The following is a 24538-nucleotide window of genomic DNA, read 5'->3' on the forward strand; positions in this document are numbered from 1 at the left end:
GAGACAAATTTGACCAACCATTATGTTTATTGCATAAAACAAATTCATTTAACCTACGAATGAAAGAATGGCCAAATACAACTGCACGTTTGTCAATAATGTAAGCAAAAAACTATAGTCAATATAGCAACTAAAAATACACAAAAATATGGTTCGCCTTTACCTCAAATTGCTGAAACAAATCAATCCAGGCTGGATCTTCCAGAAAAAATTTGAATTTTACACAGATAAGTTCAAATTACACACTAATTGATTTAAAATTCACGCAATGTTTTAGAATCACAAGTTATCAAGACGAAAGCTAATGATAAAAGGAAGTGCACACATGGCACGTAAACTTGAGCTGACCCCGCAAGATCAATGACCAATTAGAAGTATGGAATCCACTCACATGGTTTTCTACACGTGAAAAGGTGTTATATAATTGAGACAATTAATCAAATAGTAAAGTTAAACAAATCTGACCCACTGGCCACTACAGAGACATCGTAAAATTTACAGTATAAATTTCTCATTCCTTATATCAGTTGAAGCTATAAAACTACATAATTAATCTTCCCTGCTGTCTTAAATTATTTTATTCCGCTTCTTAATTAGCAAATAAAATTGGTTATATGATGTGCAAATATCCTTATATGATGTGCAAATATACTAATATGATATGCAAATATCCTTATATGATGTGCAAATATACTTATATGATGTGCAAATGTACTTATATGATGTGCAAATATACCTAACCTGATGTACAATTATAATTATATGTTCTGCATAAATCCTTATATTATGTGCAAATATACGTATATGATGTACAAACATACTTATATGATGTGCAAATATCCTTATATGATGTGCAAATATACTTATATGATGTGCAAATATACTTATATGATGTGCGTTTTCCCTTATATTATGTGCAAACATCTTTATATGATGTGGTTGTGTCATTATATTATGTGGTTGTAACACTATAGGATGTGGTTCGGTTTGCTTCATAATGTTATGTAAAAACGTCCTTATATGATGTGCTTTCATCGTTGTTATGGTCAATGAACATGATTACGATTAGAAAGATTACTGTCTTCGTCATAACTGATTCCAGTCTGCTTCTCAAGAATTACTGTAAACCCGACTTAAATCTGTTTTCCGTTCAACCAATTAGACCACTCGGCAACCGAGCCGCCCCCTCCCCTTTCCCGGTATGGATAAAAGGAGATATGGAATGAACTCGGTGCATTACATTTGCGCGCAAATGGTTGAGATTTCAAAAGAGATTAACCTTGGCACGTTGGTACCTCGTTTTAAAGATGAAAAAATCACATCTTATATAATTGTTGGAAAATTGTCAAAATATGAATTGCAAAGTTTAGGTTTAATTGATGGGTCTACAATGATGAACATACGGTTAAAGTTATTAAATTATTGGTCCTCGACTGTGTATTGAGCACCTGGGGTTCAAATATTTGATCTACCAGAGGATATTCTTTAATTTTTTTTAATGCCAGTTTACTGTTTCTGATCTAGCAGCTCCAGTCTCGTATCAGTGCAATTTATAGAAAAAATGAGACAGTGGAATTTAACAAAAATCATCGTTTCAAACATTTCGGAGGAAGATTTTGATCCATTAAAAGAGAAGCTGGTTGAAGAATTTACCTGCTGCGGCGAAAATGTGATAAAATAACTTTTATTGCAAAAGACACCAATTAAATCACAGCCATTTTAAAAAGTAATTCATAACAATAGCTATAAAATTATTTACTCATGCATAATTATACCACTATGGATGATTGACTCATTGATTGATTGATTAATTGGTTGATTGATTGCTGTTTAACGCCACTTTCAACAGTATCGTGCTATTTTTCGTGGTTTTGTTGGATTGATACACACCTTCAAAAATTTGAAGGCTGAAATTTCATTGGCTGATGTAATAATTACCAGAACAGAAAGTAACATGGAGTGGTGTCAGATCCTTGTAAAAAATGCTTGTATACAGGATCTGTATCTTTATCAGATTGGTTAGACACCGAATATTCATCTTTTGTGGGTGGGAGCATGTGTATTTCCTTGTGCTCCGGACAAACATATTTTTCTACTTCAATAAAAAATTAATACATTTCCCAACTTATTCGATATTCAAGAGCTTGCAGCTCCTACTCAGACTTTGTAAAACGTCACCAGTGTCGGAGCAGAAAGTTGATCAACCAGGGGTATGTCAAAGAACGTATAGTCCTTTTTCTAAAAAAGTTCATCGGAAGGTACCAAGACCTTGTTGATAAATATTCCGTATCAACTTCACAAATAATACATGATGGTCTTGATGTATAGATTCTGCGTACTGACGTTGTCTATCATCTTAATAACGTGTTATATTGTTCTTTTATTTGTCTTTGTTCTATTATTAATATTACTTTTACTGTTTGGTCTGTTTTCTGTGATATCCAAAGGCTTTAAAATTGGTACTTGCTGCTTTCAAGCTAAGCACGCAGTATTATGGAGTAAGAGCAAAGCGGAATCAGAATAATATGTCCAGGTAAAGTGAAATGTCTTCCTGTAGACTGTTACCTTGTGAATTAGCCCGTTAAAAATTCGGCTAGGCGTGTCGGCCTAGTGCATAGCATGGTAAATATTCATAATACATTAGCATGTTCTTGTCCTGAATATGCATATTAATTTGCCGCTGGACGTTAAGCATCCATCCATCATCATCTAGTTGAAGCTGCAAAATATAAACAAAAACATAAAAACGATTAAAAAAAACTGCGCGCAAATGTAATGCACCGAGTTCATCCCATATCTCCTTTCATCCATATCGGGAAAAGGGGGGGGGGGGCGAGTGGGCTAATTGGTTGAACTACTGTATTACTAGCCTGTCAACACTTAGTGGCAGATAAGCTTGACTCCAATCTTAATTGAATAGAATTGTCAGTTTTCCTACGAAAGGTCTGTGGTTCTCTCCGGGCACTACGGCTTCCTCCACCAAAAAACTGACCGCCACGAAATAGCACGATACTGTTGAAAGTGGCGTTAAACAGCAATTAATCAACCAATTAATCAATCAGTCAACCATCCATACCGGTATAATTATGCATGAGTAAATAATTTTATAGCTATTGTTATGAATTACTTTTTAAAATGACTGTGATTTAATTGGTGTCTTTTGCAATTAAAGTTGTTTTATCATATTTTCGTCGCAGCAGGGAAATTCATTAACTAGCTCTTGTTTTAATGGATCAAAATCTTCCTCCAAAATGTTTGAAACGTTTTTTTTTTTTAAATTAGAATCTCGTTTTTTTTTCTATAAATTGCACTTTCTGAAGCTGATACGAGGCTGGAGCTACTAGATCAGAAACAGTAAACTGGCATTAAAAAAAATAAAGAATATCCTCTGGTAGATCAAATATTTGAACTCCAGGTGCTCAATACACAGCCGAGGACCCATGATTTAATAACTTTAACCGTTTGTTCATTATTGTAGACCCATCGATTAAACCTAACTTTGCAATTCATATTTTGAAAATTTTCCAACTATTATTAAGATGAGAAATTTTCATATTTAAAACGAGACACCAACGTGACAAGGTTTATCTCTTTTAAAATCTCAACCATTTTCCAAACGATAGCTACAGATTTGAGCCGGGTTTATAGTAATTCCGGAGAAGCAGATTTGAATCAGTTATGACGTAGACAGTTATCTTCTAGTCGTTATCATGTTCATTGGCCATAACAACGATTAAATATAAAAATAAGATGTGGTATGATTGCCAATGAAAAAACTCTAAAAAAAAAAACCAAATGACACAGAAATTAACAACTATAGGTCACTGTACGACCTTCAACAATGAGCAAATCCCATACCGCATAGTAAGCTATAACAGGCCCTAAAATGACAAAGGTAAAACAATTCAAGCGAGAAAACTAACAAAATAATGAACGAAAAAAAAATATGTTACACAGCCACTGAATTTCAGGCTCCTGACTTGTGACAGGCATATACAGAATGTGGCGGGATTAAACTCATTTGAAGGCGCCAACCCAACCCTTCCCCCTTTTCCCCCTAACCTAGGACAGTGGTGTAACAGTACAACATAAGAACAAACTATAAAAATCAGTTGAAAAAGGCTTAACTCAACAGATGGATACAAATAGAAATACATCTAACAAAAACACAGAGTGGACGTGAACGGATACTTATACATCCCCACAACAAAAAGACACTAAGTACAGGTCTGAGAGACTGTAGCTAGTTCAAAGCCAATAGCAACTAATAAAAAAAATCATGCATCTAAGACTAAAATATCAATCAGTTCACATCCAACATCCAATGGATTTAGTGTAAAGACGTCATAAACAGTCAGAGAAAAACACAACCTTGTGCAATGCCAAGATACAGGTAAAGCACATCATATAAGGACGTTCTGACATCATATAATGAAGTAAACCGAACCACATCATATAATGTTACAAGCACATAATGTAATGACACAGCCACATCCTATTAAAATGTTTGCACATAATATAAGGGAAAATGCACATCATATAAGGATATTTGCACATCATATATTAATAATAAGTATATTTGCACATCATATTTGTATATTTGCACATCATATAAGGATCTTTGCACATCATATAAGTACGTTTGCACATCATATAAGTATATTTGCACATCATATAAGGATATTTGTACATCATTTAAGTATGTTTGCACATCATATAAGTATATTTCATCAAAGGATTTATGCACATCATATAAGTATATTTTCACATCATATAAGTATATTTGTACATCATATAAGGATGTTTGCACATCATATAAGGATATTTGCACATCATATAAAGGTGTTTGCACATCATATAATGAAAAATGTACATCATATAAAGGTAAATGCACATCATATAATGAAAATGGGCATAACAAGATAGTTTTGGCGTTCCATACAAATACGAAGTGATAATCCTGATAATCATTTGATGAGGTTTTATTCTTTCAATACAGGTTATAATGATTTACTTTACACGAATCATATTCACTTTATTGAACCGTATTGTTGTAGACCATAGAACCTAGATCTCAGTTTAAATCTAAGGATATTTTTAAAAATTTTTGGTGTTTAAAAGTACGATTTTTCCGGAGAAAGATTCATCATTATATTAAACTGTTTTTTCGTATGTATTCTTTTGGCAGTTTGATGTAAATGTGATAGTTGTGGTTTGGACAGAGGGAGAGAACGATTACTACTACACTCGTGTTGTGGGTGCTGTTACTGCCAACATGATTAAACTATTACAGATGTCCAGTGGTTTGACGTTGAACAATGTACATTTAGTTGGACACAGTCTAGGTGCCCATGTTGCTGGTTATGTTGGAGAAATAATAAAGGGCGTGGGTAGAATAACAGGTAACTTTTATCTATAAATATTGCAAATTCATTCTTTCTGGTAAGTATTATTTAAGATATATTTGTTAATTGAAATCTCTATCTTTTTTGGTATGAATTATTGAATATTTCTTTAATACATATCTTCGTTTTGTTGCAAACTTTTTAGATTTATACGCCAAAATATGTACAACAATACAAAAATAAGGATACACAGGAACATTCCTACTTGTTTAAATTGAATACAACACATAATTAGCAATTAAGTTCCAATTAAAAATATCATTTTTATTCAGTATTAGTTGCCCGTAGTAAAAGGACGCCTAATTCGTCGTGAAACACACACACGTCCTCATCTAAATATATGAAACTTTTACTGCTATTGGAACTATTTTAAAGATATGGATAAAGATATTTTGCAGGTATAAAATAATGAAAATATCACTTTTGGATGAGTATGTTATCATGCTATTTACAATGTACAAAATAAGGAGAACACTTTATAAATTTGGTACGTCTGAGGCGCTTTTCTGAATCTATCTACACCAGGAACGCGCAGGTTCAAAATTAGGGAAGCAAGGGATGTATCATTGCATGACAAACTATATGACCAAAATAATTTCCTATATGAACTACTGATATAGGTCTTTGTTCACTGTTGACTGTTCTCCTTTTTGTAAATATTCTCTTTCTCGACTTTTGATCTTTAATTGACAATTGTGTTCTAAAACCCTATTTTATCTATTCTAGTAAGTCACTATTTTAACCATGATTTGAATTGACATTAACTTGTAAAGTTTGTCTTTCCCCAGTTCATTTGTATATGTTTTCTCCGTTACTGTCATACAAGTGGGAGGTTTAGCTAATTATAAAACCAGTTTGAACCCAACATTTTCTTCGAGAAATGTCTGTAACAATATCAAGAATATGGCAGTTGTTTATCACTTGTCCTGTTGATCGATAGCGTTTGATTTTATTCAGTTTTTATGGACTTTCCCTTTTTTGAATTTGCCCTGGAGTTCAGTTATTTGTTATACTTTTTTACATATCTGGACAGCGAGATAGTAAAGTTCTCTGTTGATATATTTATAATATTTACAGGTCTAGACCCTGCGGGTCCGGCATTTTATATTGCAAATGGTAAAGTGAGATTGGATTCTTCTGATGCCACATTTGTTGACGTCATACACACAGACTTAGGTAAGTATAATGGTCAAGATTAAATGCATTTGATTTTTAATTTACTGATCGCAGTATTCATATTGCTTTGGACTTCCTCTTCTTGAAAGACTGATTGTGAAGCCAAAGATATTGATTATACCGTTGACTTTAATGTTCTCAAACTTGTATTTGGTGATTAAAAAAAAGAGGAACCGAAATCTTGTGTTTATATTCAAAACTTTGAAGGATAATTTCACGAACACTGATAGATGTGTCAAGGTAAGATAAAAGAATGTGTGGCTATGAATAGTTTGATACTTAATCATATAACAAATGAATTGGAACTAGTTTTAGAATCGGTATTTTAAGTAAATGATAATCATGATAACATCAAAATCAAATTCTAATAATTTTAAAGATTTATTTCAATGAAAGAAATACGTAATATGGTTAGTCTTTGTTCGTACTTCAATTAAGTATCAACCCATAAAGCATACAGGTTCTTGTGATACGTTGTTCTCGTCAACTGTTATTTTCCGGGTTTGATATTTTAAAATTAAGGAAGCTAGGAAAATATGTCGTACATATCAATTAGTTAGATTTTCATTTAATTGTTTAATTATTTTTATTGGTTTGGTCTGTTGTGTTTTTAAAAATTTGTTTGTATAGTATTTGTAATCCTATTAATGTTTCATTTTAAAAATGTTTGATTTTATTACTTTTTTGTAGTTCTTGGTTTGCAAAAAAGAATGGGACGTGCAGATTTCTATCCAAATGGAGGCAAAATCCAACCTGGATGTTTAAATGACCGTACTGTAATTTATCTATACTTTATTTTCTTTCAAATCTTTAATATTTTATAACATTTTGTAAATAGCTTTCATTGCATTAATTAATTTTTGTACATCGCCTCTAGATTGGACTGGTTGTGGATTCGATTATTTAATTGGTAAATCTTAAAATTTTGCATCTTTTCTTCACCGCTGCGTATGCGACATTAAGGAGTCAGAACAGAGACTGGTATTTTCGGTTTTAGAGTAATTTGTCTAAAATGATAGGGTAATATGAATTTCTTCCGACTATTGCAGTTGTGGACTAGCACCATAAAAAAAACTGAACCATGCACGTCAGTTTTGTACAGAGTAAGATATATCAATATCTCGTTAACATATAATCATTCTAAATTAACATGCAGTTATCAATCCATTGATCAATCACCTTCGGTTGAATACAAATTTTCATTGCATAACATGCAAATGGTGTTTGAGGAGTTCTTGGTATGTTCATGTTATTTTTGCAACATAATTTGTATGGTCAACATAAATGTATAGTAAGTATTACTTTCAACTTTGAATTTCCATAGTAGCAATAGAACCTATATACAGTTGTGCACACATGAAGGCAATTTACTACTTCATTGAATCTGTAAATCCAGACTGCAAGTTTTCCTCCCAACTATGTCAAAATTGGAAAAATTTTAAGGACGGAAATGGTGAAAATGGTGGAAGTGGCCACAAAGAGATGGGATACAACTTGGCATACGATGCATATGGAAAGTACTACCTGAGAACAGGCCGGAAATATCCCTATTGTGATAATGGACAATAAAAAAAGAAGTATATACCATTTGTCTTTCATATCCTTGCTTAAGATTTTCTGTGGAGATAAACATCTATTCTTCTTGAGATAAAAAAAACCAAAAAAAACGCGAAACCCGTTTAAAGTGATGGTTCAATTTGCTAATTCCCATTATTCTGCTCTATTTTATCAATTATTAGGGATAATTATGTTATCAGATACCACTTGATACATATGGCGGGTTCGAAATGCTTGTAGAACTAACTTTTATCAGAAACGCAAAAAAAACCTTACTTTGAAAAGCCAAAGCTGTTTGAATAATTGATGATCTACAATTTAATAAATAATCATGTGACGGATATGCTTCCCCTAGAGGGACTCTAAATAACATACGCTAGTAGAGGGTTATTAATTGTTTGGTCTGTACCAGTCCGTCCGTCTGTTCGTCCATCCGTTCGTCAGTTCCGTATCAGGTTAAAGTTTTTGGTAAAGATAGATTAGCATGTGTGGTCACATCAACTTGAAACTTAGCACACATGTTCATCATGGTGGCAAGGTAGTATTTACTCGCCTATAGGTATAATGATAACCTTTTTAGGATTTTCACCACTTTCTAACACTGCCCAAAATTCTACATACACAGTTAACTGAAGTACTTTCATTATAATATTCAGAAATGAATTTGTGTATAATTTGGAGTTTAGTATGACGTCCATTATCACTGAACTAGTATACATATTTGTTTAGGGGCCAGCTGAAGGACGCCTCTGGGTGCGGGAGTTTCTCGCTGCATTGAAGACCCATTGGTGGCCTTCGGCTGTTGTCTGCTATATGGTCGGGTTGTTGTCTCTTTGACACATTCCCCATTTCCATTCTCAATTTTATTGAATATGTATCATGACCGTTTACTTTTTTTGCTTTCTTAAAAACGTAAAGCCACTAGTGCTTTTAGGTCTTTCATCATGCAGTGAATTAAAAAAATCTCAAAATTCATTTTCACCTGTATATAAAATTATTTTATATTTTTCTACACCTGATTCATCCCTTAGTTTTGGAAACAATGTTCAGTAGATACTGTATTTTTTTCCAATCACACTGTTCAGATACATTGACTTAAGTAGGGTACACAAAAGAGCAACCTAAATTCCGGAATGCAAATACTACCGTGCCACCTCATGATGTGACCTTATTAATATTGCTTGTTGCATAACGGGTTTGACCCTGATTTTCCGGTTTTCTGAACATACAAATGAGATAGTGGTAAATTGGTGCATTATCATGTCATGTGTTTGGTTAAGGGATTTTAACATTGGAAATTAATAGCATATTACTGGAGAGACATTAGTTGACGAAGTACGTATCTGATGCCATGAAATTGGTACTGTTAATGTAAAAGTATATGCCAAATAACAATTTTGACATAGGGCAGTTGTTAACACTAGATAGTGCAATAAAGAAACTGTTAATGTTAATAATAAAACAACACAATTATAACCTCGATTTCACGATTCACTGAACATGGATATAGGATGGTGCAAGTGGACACATGTTATACTAGTAGTTGACATAATTATTAGAATAATAGAAATAGAAGATTAGTATGATTGCCAATGAGAAAACTTTTAACCAGAGACCAAATGACGTAGAAGTTTAGTTACTTTTTGTAGTCTTTTGTAACAACATTATCGGTACTAATTTTTCATCATCTTACTGCACCAGATGCGCATTCCGACAGTTCTATATATACAATTATATCGTACGAAAAATCCATCAGAACATGAAAACTATACGCAGGGGCATTACAAATAGACTCTTGAGAAAGTAAATGTATTAATAAGTAGTACAATCCCCTAAAAATAATTTTGTGCCAAAATAGAATAAAACGCATTTACATATTTAAAAACTGAACTAGACGATCTGTCATACACTTATCCATGAATTACCTTTAACCCGGAAATTTACCTTTATCCATAACTCTTAACCAGGAAACAAAACTTTTCTAAAATATTTTTCAACAGAGAAAAATATTTTATAGTAGGTATTTTGATAGGATATATAGTAAAGTAATAAATATTTATGGATATGTAGAATTTTGATAATAAGAATAAAATGCACAAATATTGAATTAATCCTTATGTGTCAAAGAGACAACAACCCGGCCAAAGAGCAGTATTTGGATCACCAGTAATTACATGGCCAGGAGGTATGTAAATATATGGAGAGTGGGAACATTCACATGTAAGAGGGTTTTTTTAGTATTATTCTGAATCACGATTTTTTAATGCATGTTTCTAATTAAATAATCTAGGTGCAATGGTTTTGCTGTAACTATAGGAGACAGTAAAAACAGACTGATTTTGAAAATAAAGCAGAATTTTAGATGTTACTTCTTTATGATGAAGAACGTTGCTGATGTTGATAGCATGCAATTCTTTCATTTGAAAACTTAATTTGAAGGTATTTCCTATTTTCATCGTGCAATGGTTTAGATCATACTGGTTTAAATAGACGGAAAATAGCTACATCACAAATTATACTTACTAGTCTGTATATTTGGAGAAAACATACATTCTAAGTCAAGAGCATAATCTCGTAAACGTTTTAAAAATTTACAAGTAATGGAAATAGATTGGTACGAATGTAATGTAACCCAAGCGGATGATGGATATGTGAAAGTAGGACATTAAAGCTCCCAGTGAGTAATCTAGATTTGGAAGACTTTTTAACGTAGGACGATGGTAATGTTTTTGACCATGACTACGTTTGGATCTTAAGTTAGTGTTGAATAACTCATTACATTTACATCACTGCAGGCTTGACTAGACAAATTTCTTACGCCTTTGACTTTATCCTTACAACCGTATGGCATTGTAGTACCTTATTCCCTTATCCAGAAATTCTCTCTATCTGTTTGGCGTATTCAGTATAGGGCTATTAGTGTGGTGGTAAGTTTTCTCAATGATGCGTACTTTCATGGATAAAGAAGGATCATGGTCCGGTTTATTAAAATGGTTATAAAGAATCCTATATAGCAGAATTTTATTATCAGACCTGTGTTGGTTCATCCTATTACGCAGTGGTTGTCGCGTTTCACCAACATAAAGTAGCCCACACAAGGTACACTCTATTCCGTAAATAATATTATTCGTGGAACAGTTCAGAGTCTGAAATGATTTTGTGTAATAGGTTTTGCCTGTTACTCTTTTCTGTTCGCAATTTGAAATAATGAGAGCCGATTCACTAGTAGCTGGGTTTTTAAACAGTCATTTCCCCGTTTCAGGCAGATATCCAGTTGAAAATGAAACAATTGAAATTTAACGTTTTGTTTTAGAAAGTAAACAAAACCTACTAAATTTATTTATTCGTCATTTAAACTCTGGTGGATAGTTGTCTTATTGGCAATTATACCATATTTCCTTATTTTTATATAATTTGAGATTTTTCAAATTATTTTCCATTATTCAGCACTCCTGCGTTGACATGACATATCATTGATACGGTCACTTTCTCTAAATCACTCTTTATAAACTGTTAAATTAAATTATTCGAAACACCAAGGGATTATCAACTTACGCATAAATGATAGAAAATCAATGCACATTAGATTAAAAAGATATTTATGAGACCCGGATAGAGTCTCGCCAAATTATTATGTATAATAACTACTTTAACGATTATCATGGAAATTTTGTATTAATGGTAATGTCCCTGAAAGTTTATTGTTCAATAAAATCATGAAATGGGGTTTGGATTTTGTGTATTTTAACTGTTAAATCTAAGTAGATGCTAAAGAACTCAAAACATAACATCAATAATACTATAAAAGAATGAGCGAATTTGTCTGGAGAAGGTTTTCTTGTATTAAAAAAATTCTGTATATGAGCATAAACCTTTGCTTCGTTTACAGTGTGTAATGATACTACAATCATGTCTGAAAACTCCGGGGTATATTTAAGTTAATAACTCGAATATAACCCTAGGCTGCTATAAATGATTGTAAATATATAATAAGAAGTTTTTAACATTCATTTGTAAAATAGATAATAATAATAATAAAATTAATAATAAACAGTAATAACTGTCACAGACTGGTTTTATCAAGTGAATTATGTAGTGAATCCGTGATTTTTTTTGTATCTTTTGTCTGTATGGATGCAGTCAAAAGGGTTTACGTGTTTAAGAGGTATGCGATTTTATTATTGTTTTGTTCGTGTTTCTTCTACGTCACTTTATTTCGTTTAGGAATAGCCATTCCTGAAATGTTATTTATGCTATCAACCAGTAATCAAACTTATATATAAAAATAAGAAGATGTGGTATGATTGCCAATGAGACAACTCTCCACAAGAGACTAAATGACACAGAACACAGTAAAAGAAATGGGACATTAATATAATGGAATATGTAGACAGCTCTCTAACAAGCAAAAAATCCCCAACTGTAAAAATATTAGGGAATACACTACAAGCACGGGGACACATTCCACTGCATCCACACAACACGAGTAACAAACCCTGCAGTAAATATAAAAATAGAAGATGTGGTATGATTGCCAATGAGACAACTCTCCATAAGAGACCAAATGACACAGAACACAGTAAAAGAAATAGGACATTAATATAATGGAATATGTAGACAGCTCTCTCACAAGCAAAAAACCCCAAACTGTAAAAATATTAAGGCATACACTACAGGCACGGGGACACATTCTACTGCATCCACACAGCACGAGTAACAAACCCTGCAGTAAATATAAAAAAAAGAAGATGTGGTATTAATTGCCAATAAGACAATTCTTTAATAGAGACCAAATGACACAGAACACAGTAAAAGAAATGGGACATTAATATAATGGAATATGTAGACAGCTCTCTAACAAGCAAAAAATCCCCAACTGTAAAAATATTAGGGAATACACTACAAGCACGGGGACACATTCCACTGCATCCACACAACACGAGTAACAAACCCTGCAGTAAATATAAAAATAGAAGATGTGGTATGATTGCCAATGAGACAACTCTCCATAAGAGACCAAATGACACAGAACACAGTAAAAGAAATAGGACATTAATATAATGGAATATGTAGACAGCTCTCTCACAAGCAAAAAACCCCAAACTGTAAAAATATTAAGGCATACACTACAGGCACGGGGACACATTCTACTGCATCCACACAGCACGAGTAACAAACCCTGCAGTAAATATAAAAAAAAGAAGATGTGGTATTAATTGCCAATAAGACAATTCTTTAATAGAGACCAAATGACACAGAACACAGTAAAAGAAATAGGACATTAATATAATGAAATATGTAGACAGCTCCCTCATAAGCAAAAAAACCCTAACTGTAAAATTATGTCTTTGTCAAGTTTTCCAACAATATTTCTGATGATGCCTTGTGTGTCTCTATCTGTTTGTGTTTGTTATGATATAATTGACATTCGAAGGACAATGAAAAATAAGGTAGGGGAATTGGATGAATTTAACAGAAAATGTCATCGTGTCGATCTCGTACGGGACATGGTTCATATGCATTTCACATCATCATTTTCTTGGTCTGATATTCATGTAGTATTTGCCACTATAAGCCAAAACCCTCTGTCATCTATCCATCCACAGTACCATTTTGGTATTTATTGACGTACGATCTTTGACCTATGGATCGAGTTTCCATTATAAAATTCGTTTTTTTTAGCATATCATCGGCTATCGCGAAAATAGCGAACAAAAAAAATTCATGACACTAAATCAAAATACTGTTTGACAAAGGCGAAGCGAGACAACTGTCAATAAAGAATGCATCAATCTATCATGACAGGTCGGATGGGAAACTATTTAACTATCAACAAGTGATAGTATAGTGATTTCACCAAATTATTACTCAAGGTAATTTTTATAAGATTTCAATTTTTTTTTCTAAAATACTTCAGAAGTACTGAAAAGCGACTTCAGATAAATGATAATTTTGCGAATAGACTGAAAGCTATGTTTATATCAACAAGAGCATGAAGTATCTTATGCATTTTTCTCATCTTCCTTTTCATTTTTATTTTACCAAAAATCAATTAAGATTTGAAAATATACTCAGCTTATATCCTTTTAGCACAAAAAACGTCGTAACATTATATGATCTAATTAAAAAACTAAAGAATTGGCAAATGTACAACAAACAAGCTTAAAACACACACAAAACATATACACACAAAAAACCATAAACCTTCGGTATAAGAAAGTGTTTAAATTAAGAAATTAATGCTTCTTTTTATTAAATTATTCTAAAACTTTATAATTTAAACAAAATTTGTGACTGATGATAAGGAAATGACTGTTTTTATGATATTATAACGATACTGGTTGTGTTAAACATTTGCGGGGTGTTGTTTATCGGGTTGAGTTTCAAAAGGTTTTTCTAATTTGATATTTGAAGCAGAAAGTATATTTTGGATCACGTTGAATGGAACATAGTTTGAATGTACATTATTTTAAATCTTCTGTTTAATATTAAACTTACATTCAATCTTATACAATAAATAGAATTAAAGGAACATATGAAAGTCTATGATGTGAATTGCTGCTGCAAAATGGCGACTAGGAATTATGAACTTATTCCTGAATATACAATATTCCCTTTATATGTAATATTCATCCAAAAAGCGCATATCAACCAACTCTTGGAACGATTAAATACTCTGAAAGACATTATTAAAGAAGGGTCAGAAGCAAACAAAAACTGAAAGTGAAAACTCTTTCCCCGAGTTGACTTTCAAAATGGAAGACATAGACATAGCAGCGGTTGTTAATTTTCTTTTTACGGCGACGACAATGAACAACTTCATGTACAAATTTGTAACATACTTAAAGAACTTGTATCCGTTGTAGCTGACAGTTTTCATTTTACGTATATGTACATTGAAAATAAATGTATAATTTGTATGACGCAAAGACTAATACCCGCTAGTGTTTGCCTCCGATGTGAAGGGGTAATTTCTCAATACAAAAATATATAAAACATGTATATACATAAGGGGACTTCAATTTAAAAATGGATTTTTTTATTATTTAAAAAAGACAAATCTTAAGAGCACAGATGGAAGTTATCCAAGGAATTAACCTCCAAAACTGCACATTGTATTCATCCAAAATATGTTTTCATACGCAAATTATGACTGCATTGAGTACATTTAAGGGTCAAAACCCTGAATGTATAAAAAAGCAAGAACCTAATGAGTACACTATAGCTGCCACTTGTATCTCAAACGAGTAAAGAATGAATGTTTCATTCGAATGAATAGATTCAGAAAATGAGTTAAACAAAACATTGTTTTATACGAAATAGCTTATTCTTCAAATATTAAGTGGTCAAAAGAAAAAAGGCTGTAAACAGCATTGATTTATATATAATGAAACAGCTAGTGAACGTTTCGTGGCCGAAATTGTTACTATCCCTTAAGACAGCCCTTTTTGTTGACATGAAATATCATTGATATGTTCATTTTCTGTAAATTAACTGTTTATTAAATGTTTAGTTAATCGAACTAAGGACTTTTTTTTTCTCGAGGCAGATAGCCTTAGTCGTATGTGGCACAGTTGTTCCGATTTTTAAATGCTCTTCAACTTCATATTTGATTTGACCTTCCAACTGTTTTGATTTGAGCGCAATTGATGAATCAGATGCAGACGACACGCGCATTTGGAGTACCAAACCATAAGCCTGGTATTTTTTCAAAACGTTTTTATAGAATATATTTGATTGATTGCTTTTCGGTTGCTTTACGTCCAGTGGCAAATATTTCATGCATGTTCAGGACGATAACAAATTAACAATAATTACAATAGGTAGGTCCTGTAATAGAGGCCGTCCGGGATGAAGGTCAGGGAAACTGACACTGCCACAGGAAAATGAGGGTGTATTGGATAGGGACAGAAATTTAGCTTTGCAGCAACCCACCTACGAACCCCTCAACGAGTTGTTGCAAGAGTTCTTAATGTGCAAAAAGCGTGGCACTCTCTTGACACGAGGCATCGGATTTAACGTCCCCACTCTGACTGAACGTGGCTGCGAACTTGTACATCTCGCACAGCCAAACGGACGCCCCACTTTGGCGAGTGCTTTACTGCCGGTCGGAGAAAGACCAGTGGTGACCATATTTCTATTCCCCTGTCACCCTTGGGGGTTATAGAATATAAACAGAGGATTAACGATTGATCAACGTGAATCGAATGAATGCAAGTAAAAAACGGTAATATGTTTTTAAAAGCGATCTTGACGGACCAGTAGTTTCTGCCAAATATATGGCATTATACATACTGATATTGGAACTCACAAACTTTCTTGTATTGGAAAGGTAAGTCAAACTATTTATTACCAAAAAAAAAAAGAAGCATAAGGTACTTAATATAAAACAGAAGAATATTACAATAGGCAAAACTACTAATTAAAACAATATTTGGACGATGTATGGGGACTGTGGGTTTAAATTGTAGTTTTCTGAACCTGTAATAAAACTGCTTATTGTTAGGTTTCTGTTTATGAAAAGACAAACATTTGTATTTTTATAATGCCTAAGAATGTAACTTTAACACGCTGATGGGTGTTTTAAAAGTAGTTGTTATTTTTTATAGATTCACGCAATATATTTGCATCTCTATCATTGAGTCCATCAGGTTCAAAGGTACTTTTATATATCGAAAAAAAACCAAGTTCATATATGATTATTAAGATAGTGATCATATTTCGTCGTTTTCTTCCCATTTATACAAATATTTAAAATAGATTTTCTAATCTCTCATAAATGTATCTGTGCGTTATTATGTAACGTAACAAGAAATTCCATCAGACATATATATATTTATATATATATATATATACGAAGCCTAGTACAATAGGCCTAGTACATATATAGATAGTAATATTTTCAATTATACCTCACATTATTAAACAAACCCATAAGATAGTAACACAAGATGGACGAATTTTAACAAAATGATTTAAAATACAAAATATTGTTGTGTCGTGACATATTTTAAAAAAACAAAATAAATTTTATGTTATGTGAAATATTTGAAATGAGATGATACAAACATTATTGATCTGATAATGGCTTTATGTCGTACTTTAAACTATCTAGTTATATATATATATGTGGATAAAATCTGTCGTAGAGTTGTCACTGGTTCAGACGTACTTATAATATAATTATTTCTGTGACTGCATCCTACATTAATTTGTAAGATCCTCTACGATAGACAATTCAGCTGATCTGTAATATTCCATCTTCATGCCCGTCATATATCATGTACTGTGTTACGACGCTAGATAAAAACTGACGAGGAAAGGTAACACCCGGCCACCGAAAGCTTGATTTTTGTCGAGCCTAGGTGGTCGAGTGGTCTAGCGCGTCGGGCATAGTGCAAGGCGATTTGGTGTCACGATATCTCAGTAGCATGAGTTCGAATCCCGGCCAGGGAAGAACAAAAAAATTGCTTCCACAAATTTACAGATCTAACATTGTTGGGCTGGTATTTAGACGAATTATGTATACAGAATGTATTTTCAGCCTTGTATCACAATCACTGGTGATCCGATGGATAAAATCTGTCGTAGCGTTGTCACTGGTTCAGACGTACTTATATATATATATATATATATATATATATATTTGAAACTTATACAATAAAAACCGAACAAAACGCTGGTACAATTCTAAAATTTTAAAAATGACGTAGGTTGTATAGGTTTTTACAACAGAGACTGCATAGATATGCTTCTAATAAAAATAGTAATGTGCGATATGAACTGGTACATTTCTAAAATGTCAAAGGTGACGACAATCAAGATATTACAACAAAGACTGCATACAAATACATTCCCAATGAACAGCACTGACCGATTTGAGCTGGTATAATATATCAAATTTGACGACGGTAAAGTAATTACAACAGAGGCTGCGTATTTAAACATCCCAAATAAATAGCAGTTTGATAATGATTGAAAAAAAATAATAATAATAATTTTGACAAAGGTTAAGTAATTGCACGTGGATGCGTATTTATACCTCCCAAATGAATAGTACCCTGCGATTTAAACTGGTATAATTCTGGAATTTTAGAGTTGACAAAGGTAAAAGAATAGAAACAGAGACTGCGTAGTAATATGTAATATAACCCAAATGAAAAACACTGCGTGAATTAGAACTACACCTTTTCATTGGTCCCATTTGGTGCTTAATTTTCTTATCCAAAATCTTTCCCGAGTGAGTCTATCCTCCCTTGACCAAACAGTGTTGTGGTCTATGATTGCAACGGTCAGTCGATTGAGATCTACCTTAGTGTGGCCAGGGGATCTCAAATGTCGACTGAAAGGAAGGTCTGGCTTGCATTCATAGTCGCTACGATGGCCGTTCATTCGTTTGTGAAATGGCTGTTCTGACTCGCCAGCATATTGTTTATCACATTTACACTGTAGAAGATGCGCAGCGTTTGTAGTCTTTCTGCATTCCTTGCAAGAGCCCACAGACGAAGAGCCTGATTTAAGTCAGCTCTCATCAGCAATTCTTTTAGGCTTTTGGGCCTACGGAAAGCCAGTACAGGTGGCTCGGGAAAAATTTTGGCTGTTTTAGGATGTTTTTCAATTTCTTTCTAATTTTCGCGGATGAGGTGTGATAACTTGCCAAATTTGGGATGGTAAGTCAGCACAAACGGCACTCTTTTGTTGACCTTTTTGTCTTTATATTGTAAAAGTTCGTCTCGGCTGATGTTGTTAGCACGAGAGAAATATTTATCAATGTCTTTTCCTCTGTAGACCCCTCTACCAAGAAATTTGTTTTGCATGCACACGTATAAAAACTGCGGTTTTTATCCAATGCAATCATAGGTTTGAACGTCGTTTCCAATTTTGACTTGTTTATATATATAACGTATATACATAATTACTCTAAATATCAGCACAACAATGTTAAATCTGCAAATTTGCAGAAGCAAATTTTTGTACATGTTATTCCCTCGCCGGGATTTGAGCTAATGCTATTGGGATATCGAGACAACACCGCCTGCATTGTGTCCAGCGCTCTATAACGTTTATACATATATATATGAAGTAATATTCTATAAAAACTTCTTAAAAAAGATACCTCGCTTGAAGTATGATATTCTAGATGCGCGTTTCGTCTGCATCAGACTCATCAGTTGTTCCTGAATCAAACCAGGCGGAAGGCCAAATCAAATTTGGAGTTGAAGAGCATTAAAAACCGAAAATTCTGAGAAAAAAAAACTGTGCCAAATACGGCTAAGGAAATATATGTCTTGGGGGTAAAACAACCTTAGTTCGAATAATTCAAAATTTTATAAGCAGTAAATTAACAGAAAATGAAGATATCAATGATATTTCATACTTTTATAACACCCATTAGCGTGTTAAAGTTACATTCTTATAGGCATTTATATATTATAATTACAAAATTAAGCACACACACACACACATATATATATAGCTGATCTGTAACAATTCCATCTTCATGCCTTATATATCATGTACTGTATTACGACGCTAGATTAAAACTGACGAGGAAAGGTAACACCCGGCCACCGAAAGCTTTATTATTGTGAAGCCTAGGTGGTCGTGTGGTCTAGCGCGTCGGATACAGTGCAGGCGATTTGGTGTCACGATATCTCAGTAGCATGAGTATGAATCCCGGCGAAGGAAGAACAAAAAATTTGCGAAAGCAAATTTACAGATCTAACATTGTTTGGCTGATGTTTAGACGAGTTGTATATATATATATATATATATATATGTTTTCAATTTAGACTTGTATATATATATATATATATGTGTGCGTGTGTGCGTGCTTAATTTTGTCCATTACTTTATTGAAGTATTCAAAATAATAGACAAGATTTAGCTATAACCTTATTACGTTTTTTTAATCCAACAAGTGGGCCTAATACTTTACATTTCCAATATTTGTCTATGAATTATATGAGTTATGGATTCCAAATAATGTTTTACATTTCCAATATTTGTCTATGAATTATATGAGTTATGGATTCCAAATAATGTTTTACATTTCCAATATTTGTCTATGAATTATATGAGTTATGGATTCCAAATAATGTTTTACATCCTTTTTTTGTATGTCATATACAAAAAATACTGAAACAGAAATAATGAATATATAGCTAAGATGAAATACACGTAATATGGACAATTCAACTGTTCAAGAATCTTCAACAAGACCAATACAGCTAAATAACAATGTATACCAATTCCACTATAGATGGATAAGATGCATCCATGCCATTTTAACTGAATGGTAATATATGTTAGGCCAAATAATCTTATTAATGTCGAATACACAAACATTATACTTCTTACACTGCAGAAAGAATATAAACAGACATTTTACCAACTCTAACGGAACAAAAAATAACGACACATAAATTACAAAGATATCCCAGGTAAAACTTAAAGACTGATAAAGTTGTAACTTAATCTTTTTAATTAATAAATAAAGTATTATAGAAACAGTTGCAAAACCGATGAGAACAACAGAAAAGTAACTCTTCTTATGAAAAAGTCGAGGAAATCAATAGTAAAACAATGCCGGTGACGATACTGATTAACAGTTATTTCTTAACAAAAATCGTACATTTTACAGAAATAATTAATAAAACTTTACGACAAAAGAGGTGGTTTCAGCTTCCCAATCTTGAACTTTCCATTTCTATGTAGCACCTGAGTTCATCCCCGATTTCTGGTAGGATTCATGTTGCTTAGTCTTTAGTTTTCTATCTTGTGTTTAATGTATTGATGTTTTGTCGTTTTTCGTTTTTTGCAATTGCTTTGTCAGTTTGTTTTTGACATATGAGTTTGAATATCCCTTTGGTATTTTTTGCTCTCTTTTAATGAAGTCGGTATAGAGTGAACAAGCACGAGCTTAGCATATTAATTGAGAAATGGGAAGTTGACCATTCGAAAGTCGAAATCATCGAATGTGTGATATCAATGCTTAAGAATCTTAAGAACAACTATGCAGATTAGACCGTTGGTTTTCCCGTTTGAAAGGTTTTACACTAGTAATTTTTGGGGCCCTTTATAGCTTGTTGTTCGGTGTGAGCTAATGCTCCGTGTTGAAGGCCGTACCTTGACCTATAATGGTTTACTGTTATAAATTGTTACTTGGATGGAGAGTTGTCTCATTGGCACTCATACCACATCTTCCTATATCTATATATGAAGGAGGATCTGGAATGAAGGGTCCTTTATTTCTGTATTCTTTTTACTTTTTATGTCATTTTTCTCTATTCGTTATATTTTTTGGCCATTATTCTCTATTCGTCATATTTTAACACCTTATTATTCTCTAGTCTTTACTTTTGGCCTATTTTTCTGTATTTTTTTTTTACCCATTTTCTGCAGTGTTGGCCCATTATTCTCTAATCTGTAAACCTCATCCAGACCCTCATGAAGGATAATATAGTTACAATTACTGTCTTTTGATGAGGTAAATGTGTGGTTTAATGGACTTTTGAAAAACTGATATTCACTGAGGCCAACGGCCGAAGTGAATGTCACTAGGTTTTTCAAAAGTCAATGAAACAACATATTTACCGAAACAAAAGACAGTAATTGTTTTATTCCATAAATAAGCGAGAAAAATATGTATAAAATAACAGTTATTTACCAAAACCAACTAAACGTCAAACATTGTATCGTTATTATACACGTAAAAGCACGCGACGTTTTGCGCGGTGAATATACTTTTTCCGCAGGTGAATATGCTTATTTATTCAAAATCCCATTCATATAGAAAAACCTACTAAAGTTCTATCAATATGGAATAATATACAGTTACTGTCTTTTGATGAGGTAAATTTGCGGTTTTATTGACTTTTGAAAAACTGATATTCAGTTCGGCCGTCGGCCTCAGTAAATATCAGTTTTTCAAAAGTCAATAAAACCACATATTTACCGAAACAAAAGACAGTAATTGTTTTATTCAATATTCCGAAAGAAAACAATATATTCAATGACAAATAATTAACAAAACAAATTATTCATCAATCATTTTACCATAACGTTACATGTAAAAGCGTGTGACGTTAAGCGCGGTCAATATCACTTTTCTCCGGGTGAATATGCTGTTTTATTCAAAATCCAATTCATATAGAGATACCTACTAAAATAATACCAATATAGAATAGCATAGAATCGGCAATATATTGAGTATAAATATCAACGTACGCCCGTAAAAATTTGTAAACATTATTTTTTTTCTCTTATTCTCTTTGTATTATTAACAAGTAATCATTTGCACACTGTACAATATAAATCACTCCTGTTATACACCATAAAACAAAATGTTTCTTTTGATCAACACATTAAAGACTTTTTTCGAAGGGTATCGGAATACAATAAGCATTTTAATAAAATAATGGTTTCTTTCAAAAATAAGATTAGCTTGTAGTCTTTGATATTTAAAAATATGAAGGAATAGACCATCTGGGACCAAGAGACTGTATGATATATAGTCATGTAAGTCCCAGGTGCGACAAATTGTCATTAAATAAATAAATAAATAAACTTTACAAACAAATTTAAAAAATATATTATTATGTAGCACAAGACAACTCGGACATATTTAAAGACAACTTGGACCACTTTTAAAGACAAATCGGACCAGTTTGAAAAGACAACTCGGACCAGTTTGAAAAGACAACTCGGACCAGTTTGAAAAGACAACTCGGACCAGTTTGAAAAGACAACTCGGACCAGTTTGAAAAGACAACTCGGACCAGTTTGAAAAGACAACTCGGACCAGTTTGAAGTGCAGAATAAAGTGGAAAATAAATAAAGAAAAGAAAAATAGGCCAAAACAAAAAGAGTAGAGAAAATCTGGGTGTTAAAATATAAGGAATAGAGAATAACAATAAAGCGAATAAATAAAGAATAGACGGGAAAAGGTATTAAAAAATAAAAAAAAAAGCAAATGAAACAAATACAACACAGTTGTAATAAGTGGTCCGAATTGTTTTTGAAACTGGTCCTAGTTATATTTTCAAGTTGGTCTTCGTTGTCTTTAAAAGTGGTTCGAGTAGTCTTAAAAATGGTCGGAGTTGTCTTGGTCCGAATTGTCATATATTTACTTGCAGCATAAACAGAAAATGTAATAAGCTTATTTTTAAAGTGTTTGTATGGTTAAATACTGTTTTCCTCGTCCTCGTCTCCCTGAAAAATCTAAGTTTGAACGAATTGATCAAGTATCTTGGTACGAATTGGTTTGTACGAATCGGAGTTGAAACGAACAAAGACATATATACAAGTCTCTGGAACGAATCACCCAGATACCACTTAGTTTCGCGGGATTGTTTAACCAGAAGTTTTAAACACCAATACCAACTTTTAAGGAGACATCACATTTATTTTCATTTGAGGCTTTCATTTCTCCCTTTTTACGGGTAACCAGCTTGTCCCACATTTATCAGCTGTAAAGAAACCTTCTTTTTATTTATTTACGACCTGACAGATACAGAAGTTCAAATCTGTAGTCAACGGCAGCAACAATCAAGTCAACTATCACATGTTTCTGTCTGGGAAAATCTTCATCTATGTTCACGTTTGATAGTAGAATGTCTTTATATGTTCTGTTCTGGGCATCTACAGTAGCAAGAAAGTTTGACAATTTTCTGCCATTTACTGCTTTCAGTTCAGTTAAAGAGAGATTTGCAGTAAAAATTGCATCAAACATTGCAGACAGGGTCAGGTAATCTTGCTGAAACTTCAAACTAAGTACACTGAGTACTTTCAAAATGTCAAGAAAAACAAAAAACACTATGTACAGAATATGCTCGAAATGTGCAAGCAATACTCTGAATCCTTTAACTAAGACTTCAAGGGCCCTGTGAATATGTGGCAGCCATCTTGTACCACCAAGTTTTGTAGGCTTTAAAACCTTTTCTTCTAAAGCTTCCCCGATCTGCTTCAATTATCGTAAGGCCTTTGGGGAATACTGATAGTGCTTCTACAGATACTGCAACAAATCCTGAATTTCTTTCATAGGCTTATGGTTTTTATTGCACTATTGGCAGCTAAGTCAAGTCTGTGTGCTATGCAGTGTGTAACAACCAAGTGTGGAACATCACGTTACATCAAAGTGGCAATACCACCACGGCATCCTAAATATACAGAGGCTCCATCTGACTTGTGTTAAAGCATTATAGAAATGATTGATATAGATATTTGGTTAGGTATTAGTTTGGCAGCTATGTAATATAAATATCATATGCATGATAACATGATAAAAGCTACCAGACAAGTACAAGATGAAAACAAGAGCAGGCATAGCAGAAAGCTGCTGCAGTTCAGTACATGATGATGAAGATAACATGTAGTACATGTATATAAATGTAATAAAA

The 24538-nt window shown here is 32.9% G+C and overlaps 1 protein-coding gene across 1 annotated transcript in view; it reads left to right on the forward strand.

Annotated features, from left to right (window-relative positions):
- Positions 1–8150, forward strand: part of LOC127706672 (lipase member H-like) — a 30422-nt gene extending 22272 nt beyond the window's left edge. Inside the window, exons 2-4 of the mRNA XM_052211329.1 lie at positions 5189–5402; positions 6483–6581; positions 7906–8150. Coding sequence (XP_052067289.1) covers positions 5189–5402; positions 6483–6581; positions 7906–8150 — 558 coding nt within the window. The remainder of the gene's footprint in view (positions 1–5188; positions 5403–6482; positions 6582–7905) is intronic.
- Positions 8151–24538: the final 16388 nt, after the last annotated feature.

The sequence above is a fragment of the Mytilus californianus genome, unplaced genomic scaffold (genome assembly GCF_021869535.1).
Source record: "Mytilus californianus isolate M0D057914Y unplaced genomic scaffold, xbMytCali1.0.p SCAF_6, whole genome shotgun sequence".
Lineage (NCBI taxonomy): Eukaryota > Metazoa > Mollusca > Bivalvia > Mytilida > Mytilidae > Mytilus > Mytilus californianus.